Source organism: Chionomys nivalis, chromosome 20 (genome assembly GCF_950005125.1).
Source record: "Chionomys nivalis chromosome 20, mChiNiv1.1, whole genome shotgun sequence".
Classification (NCBI taxonomy): Eukaryota; Metazoa; Chordata; class Mammalia; order Rodentia; family Cricetidae; genus Chionomys; species Chionomys nivalis.
In genome coordinates, this window is record NC_080105.1 from 47690761 (window position 1) to 47717648 (window position 26888).

At 43.9% G+C, this 26888-nt stretch overlaps 1 protein-coding gene across 3 annotated transcripts in view; it reads left to right on the forward strand.

Annotated features, from left to right (window-relative positions):
* The first annotated feature begins 358 nt into the window (after nucleotides 1-358).
* Adam9 (ADAM metallopeptidase domain 9) overlaps nucleotides 359-26888 on the forward strand; it is a 58049-nt gene continuing 31519 nt past the window's right edge. For 2 of the 3 annotated variants that reach the window (XM_057752795.1, XM_057752796.1), the window contains exons 1-8: nucleotides 359-604; nucleotides 13054-13151; nucleotides 14998-15056; nucleotides 16689-16767; nucleotides 21642-21718; nucleotides 22614-22812; nucleotides 23816-23881; nucleotides 26088-26159. In XM_057752795.1, coding sequence (XP_057608778.1) covers nucleotides 508-604; nucleotides 13054-13151; nucleotides 14998-15056; nucleotides 16689-16767; nucleotides 21642-21718; nucleotides 22614-22812; nucleotides 23816-23881; nucleotides 26088-26159 — 747 coding nt within the window. In that variant the 5' untranslated portion in view covers nucleotides 359-507. The remainder of the gene's footprint in view (nucleotides 605-13053; nucleotides 13152-14997; nucleotides 15057-16688; nucleotides 16768-21641; nucleotides 21719-22613; nucleotides 22813-23815; nucleotides 23882-26087; nucleotides 26160-26888) is intronic. The other variant, XM_057752797.1, reaches the window with a different exon arrangement.

Genomic DNA, 26888 nt, shown 5'->3' on the forward strand with positions numbered 1-26888 from the left:
TCCTGCCCCGCCGCTGCGGCCAATCAGGGGCCTCCAGAGGAGGGAAAAGGCGTGAAACTTCGCCCCGCCTTCTAGCCGACGCTCCGCTCTTCGCTGTACGGGGGGCGGGGCTCCTCCTAACCCCGCCCTCCAGTGGACCCTCCGCTCTTCGCTGCACGGAGGGGCGGGGCTCCTCCTAACCCTGCCCTCCAGCCACCCCTACGCTCTCCCGGACCGGCTGCGCGGGCGGAGGGGCGGGACAGACAGGCACGATCGGGAGCCGCCGGCGTGGAGCAGGCCACCGTCTCACCGCAGACTGTATTTTCCTTACGTCCGGAGCGAGCGTGGTTGAGAGGGGAGGGAGGAGTGCCGGAGCGGGCGGGAGGGGGGGCTGCGTCAGTGCCGCGCGCGTGCTCGCCGTGGGCGCGCGCCCCGCCAGCCCCTGGGGGCCCCCGCGAGGTTGCAAGGATGACCGAAGGGGCGGAGGCGGTGGCCGCGCGTTGAGCTGAACCTGCAGAAGCCCTCGCTATGGGGCCGCGCTCTCTCTCGCCCCCTGCCTTTCTGCGACTAAGGTGGCTGTTGGCGTGTGGCCTGCTGGGCCCGGTCCTCGATGCCGGGCGGCCAGGTGGGTGTCGGAGGGACGGTGTTCCGGGAGCAAGCGCGTCCCGGGCTGGGCGCTCCCGAGTGGCCGGTGGTGCGGGCTGCGAGGTGGGTGGACGGACCCCAAGCTCCCGGCGACCCTGACAGTGCTGACCCGGCGGCCGGCTGCCCCTTGGCCGTGCGCTCGCCGCTCCCCGGGCTACGGCTAGCGCTTGCGGGTGGAGTGGCTGTCACTGGCCCTGGGCTGGGAATTGGAACTTTAGCTTCAGTCCTATCAGAATTTGAGATTTGACGGTCGTGGTCTTAGCGGACTCACCAGTAGTAGGTCCGCGGAGATTCTGATGGAGGAGAAGGCGGGTTTTCCTTGGGCCGTTTTTTGTTGAGTAAGAATACTTTTTAGAAAAAAGGATAAACGAAAAGCTACATTTCTAGAGCCCGTTGTTAGTCTTTCTAAATCTGGACAAAGAATCACTGCTCCGTTTAACCCAGGCGATTATCGGAAAGAAATGCCTGTCGACCAATACGTTTGAATTGTGAAACTTCCCGTAAATATGTAAGATATTTATACTGGAGATGATGAAATGGGAGTAGAAACACACCATCAACACATTAGTTTCTTTCTGGAAATAAGTTATTTATTTTATCTTTTGTATTAGATTATTGTTTGCATGGCTGAGTTATTTCTACTAGCGCGGGGAATGCGCTGGACAACGGAAGGTTTTTCCAAATTCTTGCCTTCAAAGGTGATGAGTGAAGATTGGAGTGCAGGAGCGCTGACCTTCACCAGACTAATTACATTGTTTCTTCTCTTTGGCTTTCTCTTTTAAATCAAGTTTGCTTTCTGCTGCGTTTAAAATACTGAAAATATCTGACTCGGACGCTGGGCCAGATCGGTTCTGATGATTCACACTATCGATAGGAAAGGGTCTGAATGCTTAGTAATCTCTAACTTCGTGTGTTTGTCAGTATAAATCAGACTGTATTTTCAGTTCGTGTGTATGTTTATTATTACACATGTGTGTAAAAATGAATGGAATATCCTTATGTTCTTCAATTGTGGCTGCAGTGGACCGGCTGCTCACTTATACAACATTTATCAGACTCCGAGGAAACATCATCTCTGATGCTTTTGGAGGGCCAAAATGTGGCCATGTGTATTAAGGTATATGAGAGATGTTGAATTTTTTTTTTTTTTTTTAGAAAGTGATTTTTGAACTGAGCTAAACTGGTGAGCAAATGTCAAGTTAGAGGGAGGGATCCATTATAAATGTAGGATTTTTTTCTTTCCCCCAAGGGTAAGTGGGTGTGAAAGAGAATACCCTGTGAGGAGACAAGGGAAGTGTGAATGTGTGAAAGTGAGCTGGGGAAGGGAAAGTGGAGGGAGGCAGATACCAAGTGTGGCAAGTTAAGGAGTCACACCCACCCTGCACACTGGTCTGCGAAGTGACGGATTTTAAGGCACGTGGCAGTCAGATTTCAGCTAAAACATTGAGAACACAATGGAGGATGGATTCTAGGAGGGAGAGGCCAGAGAGCTGGAGCCAAGATTTGAGGTGCTGGCACTGAGTGCAGTGAGTCAACTCGAGTTTCCTGAAGTGAACAATCTCCCAAATCAGCTGAGTTTTTGGAATACAGGATGTTTAAAACATGAACTGAACCGAAACATTCACACACTAGTTATGTTGAGAGCTAAGGATTTCTAACTGGTTTTGGCAACATTGTGCCCATGAGGATTTAAACAGTGGATTCAAATAATTAAGAAAAACAACAACAGCAACAACAAAAAACTTGGGGCCAACAGATATAAGGAAATCAGATGTGTATGAAGCTTCTCAGTTTCTTTTTTCCCTGAGACAGGGTTTTTCTGTGTAACAGCTCAATGACAGGGTTTCTCTTTGTATCTCTGGCTGTTCTGGAACTCACTCTGTAGACCATTGATTTAGTTAAGACTTCAAATACTATATTGAATAGGTATGGAGAGAGTAGACAACCTTGTCTTGTTCCTGATTTTAGTGGAATTACTTTGCTGGCCTCAAACAGAGATCCTCCTGCCTCTGCCTCCCAAGTCCTGGGATTGAAGGCATGCACCACCACCGCCCAGCATTTTTTTTTATATGTAATGTACTGAATACAACATGTAGACTAACCTCGATTTCTTTTAGAAACTCTGGTGTCCTGAAGAAGCCGTTTGAAAGCTTGCTCACACCAAATAATTGGAAAGTGAAGTAGATGTAATAGCTGGAACTGAGGTTCATGCCAAGCTCATTTTCAGATGTCAAGCAGATTTAAAAAAAATAATTCTTAAAATTAGTATATAAAACAATGGGTTTCGTCATGACAGTTTCATGCATGCTTATCATTGTGCGTTTTTTTCATTTTACCTTCTGACTCCTTGTCTTCTCATGGTCTCCCTACCATAGTTTCCTTCAACCTTCATGTCACAGATGTGTAATATGTCTTGTATGTACATAGATGTATTAACCTAGATTTCACATATGGGAGAAATATGTGGGACATTGTAGCGTCTTTAATTTTCAAGAATTTCTTTCAGTGTTTTGAATATACTCAGCCCCATTTTGCCCTCTAGCCCCTCCCAGTCTCACCTCCTGTTTCCCTGTCCTCTCCCAATTTCCTGTCCCATGGCATATCTTTCAGGAGTGAGTAAGGTGGAGGGGAATGGATGAGAACAAACTGTAATGACATTTACGAGGATGCCAAGATGAAACTTGCTTCTTTGTGTGCCAACTCCCAAGATTAATATTATTAAAAAAAGACCAAAAAAGGGAGCTAGCCTGAGAAATTCATGTTCAGTCTTCACACCTGTCTCTTTCCTTTCCCCTCCCTCCCTCCCTTTGTTTTTTTGAGACAGGGTTTCTTTTTATACCCCTGGCTGGCTCTTGACTTGTAGAGATCTCCCTGTCTCTGTCCCCGGAAGAGCTAGTGGTCCGTTTTGGACTATGCAGCCCTGATTGGGTTTGTTTTCCTTCATCTTAACTTACTGCTAGATTTTACAATAATTTAAAAACAAAGCTTCTCTACAAAACTTGTTGTATTGTAGGACAGTCCTACAAACTCCACTTCCAAATGTTTTGTTTCCTTCGATACATTGTTCTTGGAATGAGAGTTTTTTCCTGGTTTATCTGCCTCAGCATGACTACCCTTTACTTTCAGTATGCCCTGGCAGGCAGAGCCCACTTCCTCCTTATGAACCTCTGTGCCACAGAGACTTGTCACAATCACATTCTTGACCTAAAATTTCCAACCCTTGTTTGAAGAGGGGGATTTGGTGTTGCTGGTAAGTATGTTTGAGGGCCCTGCACAGTTGTGGAAGAGATGTTAGTTGTCAGAAGAGGCGCGCGCGCGCGTGTGCAAGCCTGTGTGTGTGTGTGTGTGTGTGTGTGTGTGTAAGGATCACAGGAGGCTGTTGACTGAGGGTACATTTTATTGAGTGCTTGCAGTATCTGGGTAGGAAGTAGCTGCTTTGGTTTCAGCAATTTAAATTCCTTTTTTGAGGGCCTTAAATTCTTAAGAGCATTACATTTTCTAAATGATTGGAGTTTTTCCCAATGGGGTACTTCAAGACAAAAATAACATTTTGTTTTCTTATTTGGGGATAGGATCTTTGAGATAAAACCCAGAATGACCATTCTCATTTTGAATAGGTACCTATCTCTCTTTAAAGACAGGCAGATAAAGAAGCACACGTCTTAAGACAGGTACCAGTGTAGAACACAGCAGCAGAAACGCAGTGGAATGTGCTCTTGAAGGACATAGTAGCCGAAACACATTGATTTGGGATAGGCTTGTGACTAGCAGGTAGATTTAATTACAGTCATTTCCCTTCAGGAGTCCTTGAGACAACAGATTATCTCACTCAGCCTGAACGTGGAGGTTTATCTTTTACAGAGGGAGCACACAAAGGTGGCTATTTGTTTAGGTAATAAGCAGGAAGGTGAGAAGAAAAAGGCTCTCCGTGGTTCCTCAGACCCGTTTGTTTGTCTTGTAATTAGGTAGAATTCTTTGGAAGATTTTTTTTTTTCTACCACAGTTGCTTCTACTTCCTCAGAAATGCTCGAGAATCCTGAGTCAGAGGCGGCAAGAACTCACGCCCTAAGTCTCCAGCCTACGTTTCTCATTCAACTTTTTCTTCAGTTCATGTCCCTTAGTGTCCTTATTTTCAATAGTGTGCTTATTCTGTAGATTCTAATATCAAAGTTTGTATACCCCAGAGTATATTAAGATTTTTACTTTTATGATTTATTTATTTATTTGGCTTACCTGTCACTAGTTAGGGGCGGGACTGATAAGCCTACTAAAATTTCTTGCCTAGCCATTCTTTTTTTTAAATTTTATTTTATTGATATTTATTGAGCTCTACATTTTTCTCTGCTCCTGTCCCTGCCTTTCCCCTCCTCCCTTCAATCCTTCCCCAAGGTCCCCATGCTCCCAATTACTCAGGAGATCTTGTCTTTTTCTACTTTCTACTTCCCATGTAGATTAGATCTATGTAAGTCTCTCTTAGTGTCCTCACTGTTGTCTAAGCTCTCTGGGATTGTGGTTTGTAGGCTGGCTTTCTTTGCTTTATGTTTAAAAACCACCTATGAGTGAGTACATGTGATAATTGTCTTTCTGTGTCTGGGTTACCTCACCCAAAATGATGTTTTCTAGCTCCATCCATTTTCCTGCAAAATTCAAGTTGTCGTTATTTTTTTCTGCTGTGTAGTACTCCATTGTGTAAATGTACCACATTTTTCTTATCCATTTTTCGATCGATTAGGTTGTTTCCAGGTTCTGGCTATGACAAACAAAGCTGCCGTGAACATAGTTGAGCACATGTCGTTGTGGTACAATTGAGCATCCTTTGGATATATACCCAAAAGTGGTATTACTGGGTCTTGAGGAAGGTTGTTTCCTAATTTTTTGAGAAATCGCCACACTGACATCCAAAGGGATTGTACCAGCTTGCATTCCCACCAGCAATGCAGGAGTGTTCCCTTTACCCCACAACCTCTCCAGCATAAGTTGTCATCAGTGTTTTTGATCTTGGCCATTCTTACAGGTGTAAGATGGAATCTCAGAGTTGTTTTGATTTGCATTTCTCTGATGGCTAAGGGTGTTGAACATTTCCTTAAGTGTCTTTCAGACATTTTAGATTCCTCTGTTGAGAGTTCTCTGTTTAGGTCCGTACTCCATTTTTTTTTTATTGGATTATGTGATCTTTTGGTGTCCAATTTCTTGAGTTCTTTGTATATTTTAGAGATCAGACTTCTGTCTGATATGGGGTTAGTGAAGATCTTTTCCCATTCTGTAGGTTGTCATTTTGTCTTATTGACCATGTCCTTTGCTTTACAGAAGCTTTTCAGTTTCAAAAGGTCCCATTTATTAACTGTTTCTCCCAGTGTCTGTGCTGCTGGGGTTATGTTTAGGAAGTGGTTCCCTGTGACAATGTGTTCAAAAGTACTTCCCACTTTCTCTTCTATAAGGTTCAGTGTGACTGGCTTTATGTTGAGGGCTTTGATCCACTTGGACTTGAGTTTTGTGCATGGTGATAGATACGTGTCTATTTTCATTCTTCTACATGTTGATATCCAGTTATGCCAGCACTTGTTAAAAATGCTTTCTTTTTTATTTGATATTTTTTGCTTCTTTATCAAAGATCAAGTGTTCGAAGATGTGTGGATTGATATCCGGGTCTTCTATTCGGTTCCTTTGGTCCTCCTGTCTGTTCTTATGCCAATACCAGGCTGTTTTCAGTACTGTAGCTCTGTTGTAGAGTTTGAAGTCAGGGATTGTGATGCCTCCAGAAGTTCTTTTATTGCCCAGGATTGTTTTGGCTATCCTGGGTTTTTTGCTTTTCCAAATGAAGTTGAATACCATTCTTTAGAGGTCTTTGAAAAATTTTGCTGTGATTTTGATGGGCATTGCATTGAAAATTTTTACTTTTATTGTGAACTGTACCCCACCTCTGCCTGGTGTTTAGCGTTTTAATTTTAATTTGTAAAAAACTTTTGAGACAGGTTCTGACTGTGTTGCCCTGGCTGTCCTGGAACTCTCTCTGTAGAGGAGGTTGGCCTCAGACTCACAGAGATCTGCCTGCCTCTGCCTCCTGAGTGCTGGGATTAAAGACTTTAACCACCACACCTGGTATTCTTGGTGGCTTTTAATTGGAGGCAATGTTACCTCCTATACCTGCAGGAACATGGACACTTGAGTGGTCAGAGCTAACATTGCTGGCGTCTGGAGGGTGGAGGCCAGGGTGCCGCTGGACACGCCTACACTGCACAGGATGACCCACAGCCAAGGATTTTTCATCCCACAGTGCCAGTGTTAGGAAGGTTAAATGTGTTTCCTTTACAGTGAAATGAAAGAAATGGCCTTTCAGTTCCCACAGGAAGCATAGATTAGAGGAATTAGGGAAATGCATGTCGGGAATGAGCAGGAGATAAGGAAAAAGAAACCAGACTGGAATTTTGGCAAAAAAAAACAAAAAACAAAAAACCCCCAAAAAAAACCCGAAAAAAAGAAACAAGGATTCCCTTGTAGTTTGTGTATATTATATATTCTTTTTGAAATAATATGCTCTCAGAAGCTTTGTACATGGTGTCTGTGTACATGGTTTGATACAGAAGGTGGATCCTTGGGTCTTTGAAAGAAGTTGGTATCAGAGTAAGAACTCCTAAATACAGAAGTGCTATAATTTTGAAACCTTAAAAAAACCACAAACTATTATGACATTTGCTTTACAAAACAAAAAAAATGTTTTAAAATGGGAACCAGTGAATGAAGATTCTAGAATATTAATATTTTTTCAGAATATCTATATATATTTTCAATATATATGGTTCCCAATTTGACAAAAAATATAGAATTATATGTACTACATATATTTGTTGTTGTTGTTTTGTCTTTTTGAGATAGGGTCTCACTGCATATCTCTGGCTGTTTCGGAACTATGTAGACCAGATTGGCCTCAAACTCACAGAGCCCTGCCTGCCTCTTTCTCCCAAACGCTGAGATTAAAGGTGTGCACCACCATGACTGGCCTACTTTCTGTTCTTGTATCTAGTTTTATTATCCCTGTAGCCATCCAGGTAAAAGATTCCTTAGAAGACGGAACACCAGTCTTCTGTAAAGTAGGGGGTGACCTTAGGAAGTCACGGAACCTGTTTTAGATAGAGAACTCTTGAAACATCTTCCTGCCCATTAGAGCTTCAAATTTTATCTTTTGGAAGTGTTTCATATTTTTCTCTCTGTGGAGTTCTCTTCTGAATCATAGTGAAAATGTTAGTTTGGCTGCCAGTGGCTCAGCCCCTCCTACCGCAGCAGTGATCGGTGCCTCTCAGTGTCTGTGCTCTTGTCTGTAGTGAATTTCTGAAACTTTCTTGGAAGTAACAAGTCACGACAGGAAGGCAGAGGAAAATATGCCATTTTTGCTCTTTTTTAGTTAGGCCTGTAGCTCAGGCTGGCTTCAAACTTGTTTTGTGGCTGAAGCTGACCTTGAACTAGTGCCCTTGCTGTACCCACTTCCCGTGAATGCTGGGATTATAGATTTGGCCTACCCACCTGGCTTCAGGCTAGTTTACTTTAAAAAAATTTTTTGAAAATTTTATACAGTGTATTTTGATCATATTTTCTCCTGATCCCTCCCATATCCATCCCACCTTATCCCCACTCCTCCATACTTTTTATCATCTTTTTCTGGAATACAGTTTACTCCTGATCACACAGAATTTATTGCCCACTGAAGTATTACGTTTATCTTGCTGCATGCTCAGAGTGACAGTTCCAGCAGTAGGGTTGGTTAATGATGTGAAGGAGGTTTTTAAGGATGCTATTTCAACCTATGTTTTAGGAATTTGAGAAGACTGGAGGTCATCGAAAGGCTCATTTTAGGTAAAGAAATAGCCTCCAACCCCAGTTAATTTAGGAGTATGGGTATCTGCCTACTAGATAGTGTATTACAAGGTTTTAGTTTTTTATTTTTCCCAATTGACAAAACATCTGTGTAAATGGAGACTGCGTGTTTGTTCCCCAGCCATCCAGACCCGAATATTTACACAGAAACTATATTAATTACAACACTATTTGGCCAATAGTTCAGGCATTTTCCTAGCTAGTTCTTATATCTTAAATTAACCCATTTCTATTCATTTATGTACTACCATGAGGCTGTGGCTTCCCTGTAAGGTTTTCCAGTGTCTTTTTCCTTCACCAGCTACATGGCATCTCTTTGACTCCTCCTCCTCCTCTCTCTCTCCTGATTTACTGCCTGGCTTTACTCTGCTAAGCCATTGGCCCAAACAGCTTTATTCATTAATCAACAAAAGCAACATATATACAGAAGGACATCCCACATCATATCTGGATGATAGTCATGGTATGAGTTAAGATGCCTGCGAGACCGATGGAGAAGAGTCGGAAAACTCTTAGTATGCTCTGTATTGGACCTGACATAGCTTATGTTTTCCTGTCGATGTCTTTGAAGTCCTGAACTATGTACAGGTTTTATACAGTGCCAACTTGGAAAATGTTAGATTACTTCATCCAAATCTGTTTGCGAGAAGACTGAGGGACATGGGCAGTTAATATGAATGAGATGCTGTGACATTGGAGGAGGGGGTGTCGGGGACAAGTGAAAAGGTCAACCCATTCTTGAGGTGTCAGGTAGTGAAGGCTGCTCATTGGTAGAGCCTTTCCTTGGTGTGCAACTCACCAGTTGATCTCTAGCATCTGAAAAAGACATTAGAAATGAGGCAGGCAGAGCTGCTAGGCAGTCAGGGTCAGCACTTGAGCAGGTGTGCCTTAGTTTTTGCAAAGGAACAACAGTGGAAGCAGCATACATGTCATTGTAAACCGGCTCAGGCAGTGGAGACGCACACTGCAGGAAATACTTCTTACTGCTTCCTGACCCTGCCTCACATGGAAAGACACCCAACAGATTAGTTCATTGATTTATGCTATTTGTGTGTTTATGACAGTTTAGAGTCGCCATTTGCAATATGTAAATAAAGTATCACATCTTAAAATTACATGTATTTTTGTGTGGTCGGGGAGGTCAGAGTATAACTCTTAGGGGTCATTTCTCTCCTTCCACCACATGGTCCCAGGAATCAACTCAGGGTTGTCAGGCTGGGCAGCAAGCCTTTTACCAGCTGAACCATTTTGCCAGCCCAAGTATATTATTTTGTAATTATAATTGTCTGCAGCAAAAGTCTTTCATGCTTGTAGGTAACCACTTAATTATATTATTATAGAAGGTTTTGTTTTTGTTTGTTTTGTTTTTTTCTTCTTCGAGACAGGGTTTCTCTGTGTATCTCTGGCTATCCTAGAACTTGCTCTGTAGACCAGGCTGGCCTCAAACTTACAGAGATCTGCTTGCCTCTGCTTCCCTGAGTGCTGGCATTAAAGGTGTGCACCATCACCACCAGGCATTATAGAAGTTTTTAAACATACATAAGAACAGAAAAAGAGGAGCGAATGCCTGCATGTGCATTATTCAGGTTTAATCTTGGTTTTGTTTTTCCTTCAAGTCCACTGTAATATTGAAATATATCTGGGCACATTATTTTATCATTGAATATTAAGCATGAATCACTAACTCACAGAACCTTAAGCACAACTCCCAAGGTTATCAAACGTTTCCTATGTCTAAATTTCCCAGATGTTCTCAGAGTTTTCTCAGTTGATTCATTTTAACAAGGATTCAGACAGGCCCATAGACTGCGTTTGGTTATAAGGCTTTTTCAATCTATGAAATTCCCCACTTCCCTTCTTGTGACTCAGGGAGATGCAGCTGTCCTCCTTCCTCAGCATTCAGTTCTGAAGCTCCTGAGCCCGTGACCAGTGACCGTCCCCCTCACAGTGACCGTCCCCCTCACAGTGACCGTCCCCCTCACAGTGACCGTCCCCCTCACAGTGACCGTCCCCCTCACAGTGACCGTCCCCCTCACAGTGACCGTCCCCCTCACAGTGACCGTCCCCCTCACAGTGACCGTCCCCCTCACAGTGACCGTCCCCCTCACAGTGACCGTCTCCATCACAGTGACCGTCCCCCTCACAGTGACCGTCCCCCTCACAGTGACCGTCTCCATCACAGTGACCGTCCCCCTCACAGTGACCGTCCCCCTCACAGTGACCGTCCCCCTCACAGTGACCGTCTCCATCACAGTGACCGTCCCCCTCACAGTGACCGTCCCCCTCACAGTGACCGTCTCCATCACAGTGACCGTCCCCCTCACAGTGACCGTCTCCATCACAGTGACCGTCCCCCTCACAGTGACCGTCTCCATCACAGTGACCGTCCCCCTCACAGTGACCGTCTCCATCACAGTGACCGTCCCCCTCACAGTGACCGTCTCCATCACAGTGACCGTCCCGTCCCCCTCACAGTGACCGTCCCCCTCACAGTGACCGTCTCCCTCACAGTGACCATCCCCCTCACCAGACTTCCCTGAAAGAACTTTTACTATGGCTGTTGGGTGCAGTGGTGAGCTTCTGTCATCTCAACCCTGGGAAGACAGGGCAGGAAGGTCATGCGTTCAAGGTCATCTTGAATGACTAGCTTGTATCAAAAGCAACAAACAACAATGAAAACAGTGAGAAAGAATTGTTATGCCCTTAGTAATGATACTGGAAGGGAAAAACTGTATCCAATTCCTACATGATTTATTGTTCAGTGTGGTGGCATTTTTTTTTTCTTTTGAGATAGGCCTTTCTTACATGTCTTACTATGTATCCCTGGCTGGCCTTGAACTCAGAGAGATCTGACTTTCTCTGCCTCCCAAGTACTGGGAGCAATGGTTCTCAACCTACCTAATACTGCGACCCTTTAATACAGCTCCTCATGTTGTGGTGACCCCAACCATAGAATTATTTTGTTGCTACTTCATAGCTGTACTTTTGCTACTGTTATGAATCATAATGTAAATAAATGGTCTGTAGGATGGTCTTAGATGACCCCTGTGAAACAAACGGTCATTCGGTTCCCAAAGGGGTCATGACCCACAGGTTGAGAACCAGTAGATTGAAGAGCGCACTACCATGTCTGGTCCTATCTTTCAGTTCTGGTTGTACTCGGTGTAGTGTTTCGAAAGAAAATGGCCCAAAGGGAGCGGCACTATCAGGATGTGAGACTTTGTTGTAGTGGGTGTGGCCTTGTTGGAGAAGGTGTGTCACTGCAGAGGCAGGCTTTGAGGTTGCATAGATGCTCAAGCCATGCCCAGTGTCTCAGACAACATCCTGTTGCCTGTGAGTCAAGATGTAAGAACTTCAGCTCCTTCTCCGGCACCATGTCTGCCTGCACACTGCCGTGTTCCAGCCATGACAGTAATGGGCTAAACCTCTGAACTGTAAACTGCCACCACAATTAAATATTTTCCTTATAAGAGTTGCCTTGGTCATGGTGTCCCTTCACGGCAATAGAAACCCCAACTAAGACGCTTGGTTTTACTGATAACTTTAGAATGTGAGTGCACATGACCAGAGTTCTTAACTGCTAATGTTTTTGTGTAACATTTTCTTCTGGTGGATTCATGGTGTAGTCAGTCCATCTGAGGCAGTTGGTCCACTGTTAGTACATATTAGTGTTGACCCATTGATAGTGAAAGGATCTTCCCCTTCTTACCATCTTATCCAGTGTTTAGCTACTCTCCTAAGATGTCATCACTCGAGAGGCATAGGAGGGAGTGAGGGATGAGTGCATGCTCTGAGCTCCAGCATGGCACGTGGCACTCTGCCATATTAAATCTCATGCTCTTTTCTTTTGTTTATGCCCCAAGATTTTAAAACAAAAGACTTATGTTGAGGAAAAGGGCCAGAGTATACAGATGTAAAGTGTTTGAAAATGATTGTTTTAACATCAGAAATACACAACACTATTTGGATATAGACTGGCATCTTTTCCTTAGGAAATATTTTCACTCTCATCCTTGTTCAGGATTGTATATAAAAAAGTCACAGGAGGGTCTGGAGAGACAGCTCATCAGTTAAGAGCACTGACTGCCCTTCCAAAGGACCCATATTCGATTTCCAGTACCCACATGGTAGTTTACAGCTCTCTGTAGCTCCGCTTCTAGTGGGTCTGACATCCTCACCTGACCTTGGCAGGCACCATTTACACCCATGGTACACAGATAAACATGCAGGCAAAACACTGGTAAATAGAGTAATAGCAAAAAATACAAATTAAAAAAAAATCACTTGGCTATCAGATGTTCCCCCAATAATTTGAACACTTCGTTTTTTTTTATTTTCAAGATGGGGGTCTCAGTATGTAGCTCTAGCTGTCCTGGAAGTCACTGTGTAGCCCAGGCTGGCCTCAATCTCACAGAGATCCTCCTGCCTCTGCCTCCAAGTGCTGGGATTAAAAACATGCAGCATTATATCCAGCTGAACACTTGCTTTTTTATTTCCGGTATTTAGGTACCACGTAGGTTTTTCGGGTTCACGTTGTTATATTTTTTCTTTTTGCTGCAGACATTCAGCAGACCAAACATCTTTCTTCTTATGAGATTATAACACCTTGGAGACTAACTAGAGAAAGAAGGGAAGCTCCGAGGTCCAGTTCCAAGCAGGTGAGTTTTCTCTTGAGAACTGTGACTATAAGGAAATTTCAATTTCTTCTTTTCTTAATGAAGGGTGATATCTGCAGCAGTGGCTGTTTCAGGGGCTGAGTAGAGTTTTAATATCAAATACTTTATGTGCTGATTTAAAAAATAGCAAAACTGCTTATAAGGAAATTGAGTGTTGTTTTTCCATTGGAGAAGATTTTTTTCTGTTTGTTGATGAGGTAGCCATGTACATGTAGATCCCTTACACCTCCCAGTAGTGCTGTCCTTGGGATCAAGCCTTGTTTATGACCTTACGATCAATAGTTTGTCCTATAGTTAGAATAGGGAAATTGTTTGGGCTAGAGAAAAGGGTCTCCTGAACTTGAAGATGACAAAGTCAGAGTTATCTAAATAATGAACTAACTCTAAGATGACACTGTTTATCACTGTTGAAGAAACCGAAGCGCTGCCACGTCCGTGTGTGATGTGTTCTCGCTCCACGGGGCTGTTGGCGGCAGGAGAAAGTGTGGGTTAGAGTTGATGAGATAAGCTGTGAAGGTCACAAGAGAACAGGAATTTCTTGTCCACTTTTGTAGGACTAAATAATCTCTCGAAACTCACTGAAACAGAAGGAAGAGCTCCTTCTGCAAAGGAAGCACCATGTGGGTGCCCTGGCAACTACTTCCTGAAGTTACAGCTGATTCATGAACACATTTAGGAAGAGCAGACAGCTGGGGCTAGAGAAAGGGCTCATCAGTTAAGGTCACTTGTTGCTCTTGCTGAGGACTGGGAGTCACTTCCCAGCACCCACAGGTTAGCTCATAACCATCCACAGTTCCAGTTCCGGGAGCTGTGGCACTCTCTTCTGAACTCAGGGGTACCAGGCACACACATAGTACACATACCTCCACACAATTAAAGCATGATGTGTGTAAAATCATGTAGGAGGCCAGGAAGTTCTGGTGCTCACCGATAAGTGCTAGGGAAACCAGGCATGTTAAACATCTCAGGCGGAGACACCTGTTCTCTGCCCAGGAGGCTGGGAGTGGAGGTGCTTAATAGCTTGGTGACTTTCACACTGTCTATATGACTGAGACCACACCTGAACCCTAAAATGTCACATGTAGTCAATCTTTAGAACATGTATTTATGGAAGAGGTCACATGTTCTTTAAAAAGTGTCTATGGAATCATGTCTTAAGCTTTGTTGTGAACATGGGACTGAGCTAATTATTACCAGGAAACTTTTTCCAAATTGTGCTGTGCTTAAATATTCCTAAAATAAACAACCTGGTGCCAGACTCTCAAAGTTTGAACTAACAGCAGTTAATGAGTTAAATTGAACCAGACTTCCTTCTTGCTTCTTGCAGATTGACACTCTGCTGGCTGTGGTGTTCACAGAGACCCCCACAAAACAAACAAACGAACGAACAGACAAATCTAAAACAAATTAAAAAAGAGTAGCTAGAAGTGCAGGCAATTTTCCGTGATCCGGGTTTAAAGGGAGACAGAGATAAATAGAATATATATTGCCTAAGAATAGTTTCCATTAGCCAGGCGGTGGAGGCGCACGCCTTTAATCCAAGCACTTGGGAGGCAGAGGCAGGTGGATCTTTGTGAGTTTGAGGCCAGCCTGGTCTACAAGAGCTAGTTCCAGGACAGGCTCCAAAACCACAGAGAAACCCTGTCTCAAAACAAACAAACAAACAAACAAAAAAACAAAAACAAGCCAAAAAACTTTCCATTAACTGTTGCAGGCATTGCCAAGTTACTTTAATTTGGAATGAACTTTCCTGCCTCTTGTGGTATGTTGAAAAGTAATTTACAAGACGGTGTTTTATTATTGCCTTTTTCCTTTTCTGTGCATTTAGGTGTCTTATGTCATCCAGGCACAAGGAAAACAGCATGTTATTCACTTGGAAAGAAATACGTAAGAAATTTCATTTATTTTGCCTTTTTAATTATGTTTTCCCTCAGCAGTATAGTGATTTCTTTTCTAGGTGGATATTGCTTAGTGGAGTCTGAATCCTGAAATCAGCAAATTTCGCTCTTGCTGACCCTGCTGCATAGGGGTAGGCCGGCATCTGAAGTCCACAGGAGTTCATGCTGTGATTGGACAGGCTGCACTTCCAGGAGGCAGTGCAGAGGGAAGCCAGGCATGCATAGCTTAATTCTTCAAATTTACCTTTAGGGAGAGTGAAGGGGGTATATGTGTGTGTGTAAGATGTGATGTGTGTATGTGTGTGCGCGCGTGCACGTGTGTGTGTGAGTGGTATGGTGTGTGTGTGTGAAGGATGTGTGGGGAGTGTGTGTGTGAGTGGTATGGTATGTGTGTGTGTGTGAAGTGTGAAGGATGTGTGGGGTGTGTGTGAGTAGTATGGTGTGTGTGTGTGTGGAGGATGTGGGGTGTGTGTGTGTGTGGTATGGTGTGTGTGTGTGTGTGTGTGAAGGATGTGTGGGGTGTGTGTGTGAGTGGTATGATATGTGTCTGGTGCGTGTGTGTGTGTGTATGTGCATTGTGTGTGTATGTGAAGGATGTGTGTGTGTGTGTGAAGGATGTATGGGATGTATATGTGTGAGTGGTACGGTGTGTGTGTGTGTGTGTGAAGGATGTATGGGATGTATGTGTGTGAGTGGTACGGGTATGGGATGTATGTGTGTGAGTGGTACGGTGTATGTCTGGTGTGTGTGGTACATGTGTGTATATAGACTCCAATGCCCAGTGAGATCAGCTTATGAAAAGACTCAGCTCCGTAGGCTCCTTTGAATACTGCCCACAGAGCAACAGAGTGGACTTCGCAAAGACACATGGGACAAAGATTACTCTGGAGTCTCAGAGCTTCAAGTGCTCCAGGCTCTTAGTCACAGGGATGGCTTTGCCTCCAGATTTGCTGCCATGGGGCTTCCTGTATTCAAGGAGGCAGAGGCACAGTTTCACCAAGGGTTTTCAGTGCCGCAGTAGTTGTGTAGCTGAAGTCACTCAGGGCAAGCAGGGCAAACCATCAGTTTGTCCATCTCTGGACAGGAGGGTCAGTTGGTCTTGGGCGGCTTCAGGTTGCTTTGAACTTGAACCACACAGTGCATCCTGCTTCCCTGATTTTCCACAAGGCCTGGAGGTCAGTGTGAGAGAAGATTGCTTTCCCATGGTTCACACAGCTGTTCCTCAGTGAGGGGGAGGCATTTCCTTTAACACCTGACAGCAGACGCTTGTCTTCATACCTAGGTTAAGGCAGTGATGTTTCTTGTTTACATAGGACTTTGTAGAAAGGAATATAAAATACTTACTTGTCTTGTACAAACATGAGCGCGTCAGCAGCCTCACTTGTTCTTCTCTTGTGCACGTGGTGCCAGGAGAGTGAATCGTATCTTTGCATCGCTCAGCTAATGTCTGAAACCCAAGTCTGTTTGTTAGCTTTTGGTTTCGCAGTAGCACTTTCTTTACAATAGTGGATCAGGAAAATGTTTTTAAAAGCTAATTTCTGCCTCTCTCCTGAGAACAATGTCCTACGAGCTGTGCCTTCAGTTCTTGGTACTTGACACATCTCTTTTCTTCCTCTTCCAGAGACCTTTTACCTACTGACTTTGTAGTTTATACCTACAACGAGGAAGGCTCTCTGCTGTCTGACCGTCCCAGTATGCAGGTACTTTATCTTCCCCTCGAAACTTTACATAGTTTCAGTGTGTTCTTGTCAAGTTCCCTGAACTGCGCGGTTGTCGTCCCGCAGGACACCTTCCCCATCCGTGTATGATGGCCCTGGAGGAGACTGGTTCACACCATACCACTCTCCTGTACTCATTAGTTACGATTTGTCTTTAAAGCCAGGAGGTCGTGGTGGTGGCGCACACCTTTAATCCCAGCACTCGGGATGCAGAGGCAGGTGAATCTCTGTGAGTTCGAGGCCAGCCTATAGAGCAAGTTCCAGGACTGTTACACAGAGAAACCCTGTCTTGAAAACCCGAAAAAAAAAAAAAGATTTGCGTTTATAAGATGGGAGAGTAACTAACTGTTCTCTAATGACAATGCCGACTGGTCGTGAAGGGGACGACTGAATGAAGGGTTTACTGTTTTGGTAAACTATTACCTTCCTTTTGTTATTTATGTCCAGTAAAGCCACATTTGTTTGTTGTTACGTATTCTGATGTTCTGATTTTTTTTTTTCTGACATTTCATTCCTCAAGAGGTGTGGTCCTCTCTGCGTCAGGCAACAGAACCCTCTCAGGGACAGAGCTGGTCTGGAATCCTCCAAGTAATTGGCAGATGCTGAGCCTGGCCTGGTGGTGTCTCTTCCTGGCGCACGCGCAGGTCTAGTTTTGCTCAGGAGGAGGAGTGTCACAGTTCCCTGGGCACTTAGGCGGTGCACACTTCTTCTTCCGCAGTAGTGCTCATGAGAAGTCGGAACTCCCGCCGACTATGTTCTTGCTTCACTTGAACTTTGTACCGCCCTGTTATGTTAGATGGATCATGTACGGCATTGAGGACCTTTGTAGCATTCTTCAAAAGAACAGGAAGCAAATGCTTTAGTCTGCACTACCCAAAACCACAAGGAAATGCTGACTTTGCCTTGTCTATTTCTAGTTCACTCATTCCCTTTTTATTTTTATTTTTATTTTTTTCTCCAGATAGGGTTTCTTCATGTAGCTTGACTGTCCTGGAACCAGGCTGGCCTAACTCACAGAGATTCACCTGCCTCTGGCTCCCAAGTGCTGGGACTAAAGGCGTGCACCATCATAGCCCTGCCTGATTCTTTTTTCTTAACTTTGCATTGTTTTAATAGGAAGCTAGTAAAGAGATTAAATTTACATTGTAGCATATTCCGGATAAAATATAATTTGTCCACATTTCCATCTGTCCAGCGATGGATGGTAAGAAACCAAAGACCATGGTTGGCACCCTTGAGCCCTTACTGTTCTTCGTGGAGCCTCCTCCCATCCGACACAGTTAAAGCTTGAATTCTGGCTCCGTGTTTATTGTCTGGTGAGGGTTTTGTACCAAATTGTTTGTGCTTTGGTGCCTTCACTTTAACATGGGTATAGTAGTTATGACTTCATGGAGTTACTGGGGACTTTAATGAGGTAATACTTGAGGTTATTTACAAGAGATAGTCTGGCAGTTTATAAATAAATATAACAATTTTCATTATTGAAAGACTACTAAATTTCAAAACTAGATTTTAATTGTATAGAAACTTCAGTAATTTTAGTTTTATGGAATGCTAGATGTTTGAAAAATATCAGGTATCAACATGGAGTATTTCCATTATTTCTTGGTTGTTTAATATTGTTCACACAAATGAAAGTGTGCCAATAGATTTGAAATACAAAGTTAAAGTTAGATACTCTCATTTCATTGCACGTGGCTAGATTGTCCCTTATGGTACACGGTATTGTCTAATTTTGCACAATTAATTTACATGTATATTTATAAACTTTAAATGTTTTCCTTTGGGATTCTCCTCCTTAAGATTGAAGTAATTTATAAAGCTCTTTTCTGGCTCTCACAAGGCCAGAAAAATAAGTGCCTGAATTGCTGTGTGATTATGATGTCTGAGGACTTTGGGGTTATCTTGGGACTCGGTAGACTTGCTCTCAGCTCTGCCCCTCATCACTGTTACACTTCCGTCTCTCTGAGAATGGATGGCAAGGCCCCCTGGGCCCTGGGCTAGCGGGCTGTTCTCTGGTGGCTCTGCTTTGCTCTGAAGGGTCAGAGTTTCCCCAAGTCTGTGCCTCAGCATGGCGCATACCGGGCGTGTCCTTACTGTGGCGCATACCAGGCGTGTCCTTACTGTGGTGCATACCAGGCGTGTCCTTACTGTGCTGTGTCCTTACTGTAGTGCACACCAGGCATGTCCTTTCTGTGGCACACACCGAGCGTGTCCTTAACTGTGGTGCACACCGGGCGTGTCCTTACTGTGCTGTGTCCTTACTGTGGTGCACACCGGGCGTGTCCTTAACTGTGGTGCACACCGGGCATGTCCTTACTGTGGTGCACACCGGGCGCGTCCTTACTGTGGTGCACACCGGGCATTTCTTCACTGCAGCCATGCAGTGTGAGTATCAGTTTTGTTAACCTATAAATACGATATGTTTTGTTTTTGAGAATTAAGCTGGTAAGGAGAAAATTTCTCCCTATTCTTTGAAAGTTTGCTGGAATGAGCTGACAGAGATTAAATAGGAGAAAACAAATACAGATTTGTTAGCACATAAAAGGGAAAAGCTACAATATGTAAGAAATCAGTGTGGTTACAGCTAGCCTAGCATACTCTAGAAACTCGCATACTGTTTCCTCTAGGAATGGGGGAGTTGGGGACTATCCGGAGCAGTAAATAATGTTTAGAAGAACACGCAGTGACCTGGGACAAAGTCCTTTTGGCCTTGGAACAGGTGGTGGTTTGTTAATGTTCATCTGCGGGCTGAATAGAGAGCAAGGGTATGTGAGAAAGTCAGCCTGAGTGTTGACAGACCGCAGGCTTTCATCCGTTAATGAGGTTTTAGTAAAATTGGAGGTATTGGGTCTTTCTTGGCAGATCTGGTCACACAGATAAGGCACCTGCAGCAGAACTAGATAGAATGCTGTGGAAATACTTCATAAAGGCGAGTTATTAAACAAACGTCGTCAGGCTTCTGGCTTCAGGGTCACCTGTTGGCACTGGCCAGCTTTCTTGTTTCCCAGTGTGTCTTACTAGCGACACATCCTGCGCAGGTCCCGCTGGCTAACAGTTCTGTATATGTGAGTGCATCTGTAAGTTCTGTCCTCTGTCCAGTCTCCTACTAGGCATGTAAGACAGTGCTTCTCAACCTTCCTAATGCTGCGGCCCTGCAACACCGTTCTCTTCAATGCACCCAACCTTAAAATGATTTTGTAGCTACTTCATAACTGTAATTTTGCTACTGTTATGAATCATAATGTAAAAATCTGACATGCAGGACATCTAATATGGGGCCCTGTGAAAGGATTTTTTTCAACCTCCGAAGGGGTCAAGACCCCAGGCTGAGAACCCCTAGTTTAAGAGATGTTTATATTTGGGGATAGGAACTCTTTGTTATGTAATTTGCAAGTATTTCCTTCTGGTTTTTTGCTTTTGAGGGTTTTATGCCTTTCTTTTCGTGTAGAAGCTTAAATTATTTTTTGATGTAGCAAAGGTCTTTCCTCTTTCCTTTCATTGCACCTAGATAATCTTACTATCGTTACTTTGAGCAGAGTCTTACCTGTAGCCCAGGCTGGCCCGGAACTCCAGCTCTTCCTGCTCAGCCTCAAGGATTACAGTGATTTGCCACTATCCAGTGCATCTAGGTTTTGAGTGACAGGCTAGAGGTTTTCATCCATTCTCCTGGGTTAAAGGGCTTTATTCACGTTTTCTCTAACATTTTATACTCTTTCAGTTTTTACATTTTGATTTTTGATCTATTTGGAGTTTGTTCTCCTGTGATATGAAGGTTACTCTTTTCTGTGTGTCTGTTCAGTAGATAGCAGCATTCGTTACTAAAGGTGCGCCTTTGCCCAGTGTGCTAAAATGTGCCTGTAGGAAGCCCTACATGCACTCCCGTTTGTTGAAAGACTTGCTTGTGGTCCAGATGTCAGTGGCCGGTGTGTCCTGTTACTCACTGGCCTGGTGTGCATCTTCCTGTCTGGAAGGGTAGGAGTCCCTATCTGTGGCTTTTCTAATACGGTGCTTTGGGACTGTCTTACAGGTCACAAAATCTCCTGGTGCACTCAAGTTTGCTGTTGGCAAGTGATGCTGACTTTTGTATTTTTGGCTGGTTAATTTCTTGCCCCAAATTTAGGATAAAGGCATTTAAGCTTTCTAAGATGGCTATATATAGGTTAGTGTAACTAATGTGCCCTTGGGCTGGAGAGATGGCTCAGTGGTTAAAAGCATTGCACTGCCGCTCTTCTAAAGGTCCTGAGTTCAATTCCCAGCAACCACATGGTGGCTCACAGCCATCTGTAATGAGATCTGGTGCCCTTTTGAGGAAGAGACCTGGTCAGTCATCCTCATCAACTGAAACCCAATATGGACAAGTTCAACAGATCCACCATATACAGGCTGCCCATGCATGCTTCATCACTGCCAGGGCATACATTTCATTCAATTTTTAATGTGCCCAGGGGAAAAGGGGAACTCACCCAGTGCTGACAGCCATCCCCTATGCAGAATGGCCTCCTTTCTGGGGGGCCTTCTCAGCCCTGAACCAGGTCTTTACACATTAATTCTTCTTTGGAGTTTTCTGGACCAACTGTAACCTAAAATGTTAAATGCAGTGTAACTCCAACCTGCTGTTTCTGTACTGGAAGGTCACAGGGCAGGACTGTTGGTAACTGGTATCCTTGGGGAATCCTGCTTGGACATTTGTGTGTTGTTGTGTGACAGCAGATCGTCTTCAGGTAGCCTGGAGCACGCGCATGGTATTTCTTAGGTTGTTTCTTAGGTTAGCCCAGGAATTCGGTTGGCTTTGTAGCATCTTGATGGTTTTGAGCAGCACAGCAGTGTCTGAAGAGTGTGTGTTTTTCATTTAGAAACACTGCCATTACCGGGGCTACGTGGAGGGCATGCACAATTCAGCCGTTGCTGTGAGCGTCTGCTCCGGACTCAGGTGAGGAATCCCCTGCTCTGTCTCCCTGCTCCGCCCTTACCTCTCCTCCTGGTTCCAGACTGGGTTCCTTTTGGTGTCTCATGAAGTTGGATCTTACTTCGAGGTTACTAAAAACCTTTCCAGGCATGCTTCAGATATTCTTGGAATATTTGTTTAGAAAAATCTAGTAATTGCTCAGTTGTAATGTCCACTGGGAGAATTTCATTTTTTCAGACTACAAAAAATTTGCTATTTGTAACAAAATACATTTTAAGTTCCTATAGTACCTTGTAAATTTTTTTCCTGTATTATTTTATGCAAGTGTCACATTGATAGTAAAAGGGCTTATTATTATCATATTCAGATAAGCAAATTATGGTCATATTCAGATAAGTAAACAAGGCCCGGAGAAATCCTGTCACACGCCAGTTATAATAGCGCTGCTGTTACCAACCGTGGAGGCCTGAGTGTGTGGAGCTGTCCTGATTGACTGAACTAATAGATACTACTTTCCATTCTCGGGTCAGCTATAAATGATTAGAAAGAACACTTACTAACGCTTCCTGTCTGCCAGGAAATAGTCTTAAGTATTTTGTGCATATTAAATAATTTAATGGGAACCATTTTGTGTAGATTCTATACTAAGGCCAAGGATAAATGACCCGCTGGGAGTCCCTGGGCTCACAGAAAACATATCTGGGGTCAAACTCTGGCGCCAGCTCCACCCTTTCTCCCAGCTGCTCTGCAGGCTTCATGTTGGAGCTGAGTAAGTGGAGGACCAAAAGTAGACGTTTATGTCTGCCGGACTCTCCATCCCTCCCTTCTTCGTGTTCGAGACTGTACTGTAAAGTCAGCTTCTGATTCGTCCTGTGTGTTTCTTTTCCTTCTACACTGGTCTGTGTCCCGCACCACGCAGAGGATTGCTGCACTTTGAGAACGCCAGCTTTGGCATCGAACCTCTGCACAACAGCTCACACTTCGAGCACATATTCTACCCCATGGACGGTGTCCACCAGGAGCCTCTGAAATGTGGTGTTTCTAACGGGGACACAGAGAAGAAGGCCACAAAGGACGATGAGGAGGAGGAGCACCCAAGCCTGACTCAGCTGCTGCGCGTAAGGAGCAATGGCTCTCTCTGTTCGCCTCAGACTGTTGCTAAGAAATCGTTCCTTTTCACACTGAAACAGTGATTGTTGTCTTTCCCCAGTTCCGTGCCAGGTCTTGGGACCAGAGCCAGGGTATGGGAAGATGAGCAATAGGTAGTTCTGGTGACTGAGAGGAGAGCAGTCAACATTTTCAGGGAGGGCTTAAGTCTTAAGTAGCGATCTCTTAGGCATTGCTGTGTAATCATTGCTCTCTGGCCAAGAGAGCAGTGGAGGTTTTACTTAGATACCACCAGCTTTAGGTGGGGGAGATAAAGAAAAGAGGAAAGGAGACAGAGAGAGATACAGATTTACAGTAATTATTGCTTCAGATACTTCTCAGGGACACTCAGGTCCTGCTTCTGAGGCTTCTTGAGGATGCTCTGGATTGCCAGCTCTCCACGGGTGACATGGCACACATGCTGGGTGAGGTGTGCAGTTTTGTTCTGTGAGATGAAGAGTATTTACCACAATGCTGCCTTAACCATCACCTGACCATGCCATTGCTATCATCGCCTTCTCTGCTCCGTACTCATTAGCCACTGGAGAGCTGTTAAGCATTTGCTTATTCTCTGTGGCATGGATTTCTGTTAGAGGACATAACTAAGCCGTGTGTTTGCACTGGCGACCCTGCTCATCTTTTTCTCAGCTCTCAGCCGGTGATTTTCTTTCTGTCTTAGCATGGTAATCAGGTTTCCCTTTACAAGGTCTATGCATATGTGCTTCAATTAAGAAAACAGTGATTTTGCTCTTTAAAGACATAGAAAACCCATTTTATCCTTAGAGTTTCTCTCTTATCAGTACAAATAGCAGCTAATACTTCTGTGATGTTGACATGGGTGTGCTAAGTAAACCAACTGATGATACCGCTTTTAGCAGAATGAAGTCACATGACTAGATCTTGGTTTGGTTGTTGCTTTTGTGGACTGTATCTAGTCTCCTAACAAACCTGTTCTATGATGCTTGTCTTTAACAGAGGCGAAGAGCTGTTCTTCCGCAGACCCGCTACGTGGAGCTGTTCATTGTTGTAGACAAGGAAAGGGTAGGAATTGCTGACTTTTCCCCCCTTTCCATAAAAAAGCAGTTGAGAAGTGAGTAATTTATGAAGAAAATATAAAACACGATAAATAGTTGGCTTAAGTGGTCATCTCAAGATTAAAATAGCTTATTTATTGACTCATTTATTTATTTATTTGGAGGCAGGGGTTTGCGATGTCCTGAGCTCCTAGCCGTCTTGCCTGAGTCTCTCGAGTGCAGAATTTATAGGTGTGTACTCATGCCCGCTTGATTTAGCTCTATCCACAGACCTAAATGGGACAGTGTAACTCCAGTCTATACATGCCAGGACAGTTGGGTGCCGCCCCGTGAGGCTGACTTGCTTTATGCTGTTTCAGAGGATGTCTTCCTCAGTCTAAGGGACCAGCCCGGGGCCGGGCCTGCTGTAGAATCTCTGAGCATTTTCAGGCTACAGGGCAATAGCTGGATGCTTTTCATAGCTGTTCTGAAAGACCGAATTGCTTGTTTTGCTTACACGACGTACTGTGTCCTTTTCAGCTACTACAAGATTGTTGGTTTCTCACATTGCTCCTAAATAATTTAAATATAATATAAATATAAATCATATAGATGGTTGGTAATGTTCCGGGTGACTTTTACCTCTTTGGCTTGTATGAAAAATTATTCATAAACATGATTTGATTGGCAGGTCTTTTCTGGCAAGCCACAGAGAACATTTTGAAGATCCCTTTTCCTGGTTTTTAGAAGTCCCTTCTTGTGTGTAGGTTGGTAAAAGCCCTGATTAGTCAGAGCTGCACATATGTGTACTTGGTGTGCTTATGAGCCCCTGGTGGCAGAAGGAAGCAAGGGAAGGGGCCAGCGTGAACCCAGCCCCCACAGAGGCCAAAAGGTTCTGTAGACTGTTTGGATAAGTGGCAGAAATAGAGATTGAAAGTATTTTTCTCCATGATTTTCCCCAGAGAGACTGACTACACTCTTATAGAAAATAGTTCAGAGTAACAGTGCTTCCAATGCCATCAAGTTCTGTGAAATGCAGGCTCTGACTGAACAGATACAGCCACAGGTTCTGTTGCTAGGACCTTTGTCACAGAGTGAAGTCACAAACTCCGTAAGCTTTTCTTTCTGTTAGCAGTAGGTTGTTTAAAAATAACATTGAAATAGATGTGCAAATTTAGCCGGATACAAACAAAGCATCAATAAAGCACTTGGTCTAACATGGTAGAATTTCTGTATCTCTAGTTTTCCAGCCACATAACAGTTTTGAACTCATGATCCTGGACTAACCTCTCATTATTAGTTTAGCTTTGGGTCTAGAAATAGTTTATTGTTGACGGCATTAGCCTAAGACATAAAAGATTAGGAAATCTATTACATAGTGTTTCATGCTATTATTTAAGCTTTTAAAGATTGTACCTTTGTGAAATCTTGAGAATAATTTGTATTAAAGTCAGTAAGAATAGCTGAGAGGTGGTGGCACACACCTTTAATCCCAGCACTCGAGAGGCAGAGGCAGGCGGATCTCTGTGAGTTCAAGGCCAACCTGATCTACAAGAGCTAGTTCCAGGACAGGCTCCAAAGCTACAGAGAAATCCTGCCTGGAAAACAAACAAACAAACAAACAAACAAACAAACAAACAAACAAACAAGTAAAAATCAGTGAGAGTAATATTAAGAAAATCTATTCTAAAATTACATGCATTTGAAGAAAACTTAAGACTTCCATGCATCTCTAATTATTGTGGCTTACTATTTTTCTCTTATTTGCCACTAAAATGTGTCCCTTAGTGTCTTAGTTTTCTGTTGCTGTGAGAGCGCTCCATGACCACGGCCACCCACAAAAGAAGTTTATTGTGGTTTATGGTTCCCAAGGGCTAGATCCCTAATGGTGGGGACACACGGCAGCAGGTGGCAGACCTGGAAATGGCGGGACGATTTCACTTACAAAGCCCGCTCCAGTGGCATACTTCCTCTAGCGAATCCCCACCTCCTTAGCTCCCCAAACGGCAGTATTGACTGGGACCAGGTGTTCAGACTCCTGAGCCTATGGGAGACGGTTCTCATTCCAGCCAGCACAAGGAGGTTGGTTCATTTGAAATGCTGCAAAATGCCTAGATGCTTCCATTTTTTGTTCCGAAGAAATCCTTGGCATTTTCTCTCCAGTGTAGGGGAGTGCAGGTATCTTGACTGCTTGGCCGCTTTGTGATCATGGTTTTCTTCCTTTGCTCTTCCAGTATGACTTGATGGGAAGAAACCAGACTGCTGTGCGAGAAGAGATGATCCGCCTAGCGAACTATCTGGATAGCGTGAGTTGTATTTCTCTGTGTGCTGCCCACGCACACAGTCTCAGGGCAGAATTTAAAACTCTGACTGCCGGATGTATACATGTTTGTTCTGTAATCTTTAGAATAACATTGAAAAGGGAAATAGAAATGTAAAAAGACTCAGAGGCGCAAGAGGTTTCGTATCAGCATCTGCTGATCGGGCACGGTGCTCTGATGTTCATGGAAGGCTCTTTGCTTTTCTTTACTGAAAGAATAGTATTTTTTAATAATTCTGCTGCTGCTGTGTGTGTGTGAGAGAGAGAGATAAACAGACAAAGAGGTACAGAGAGACAGGTACAGAGAGACAGAGGTTCAGAGAGAGACAGAGATAAGCACACACACACACACACACAGAGAGAGAGAGAGAGAGAGAGAGAGAGTGTTAGTTCATCCAGTGGGAGACTGCTGGGATGTGAACTCAGGTGTAGTGTTGGTCTTGACATCATTCTTTTGAAGACTCCCAGTGGTCTAGAAGTAGAACCTATCAACCCACTCCTCGTGATACCTCTGTGAAATAGACGGGAATTCTCTTGTGCTTTTATGGAAAGCTTTGGTGTCTCCGTAGTTAGGATTTTAGGTACGAGGTTAGAAATGTTTATAATTTACTGATTGAATGAATTGACATTTCTGCCGTAAAATGTCTGAACATCCATGCTAAGTCTGTATTCTAGTAAGCTTTCCACCGCTATAGCAAACTGCTCAAGGTAGTCA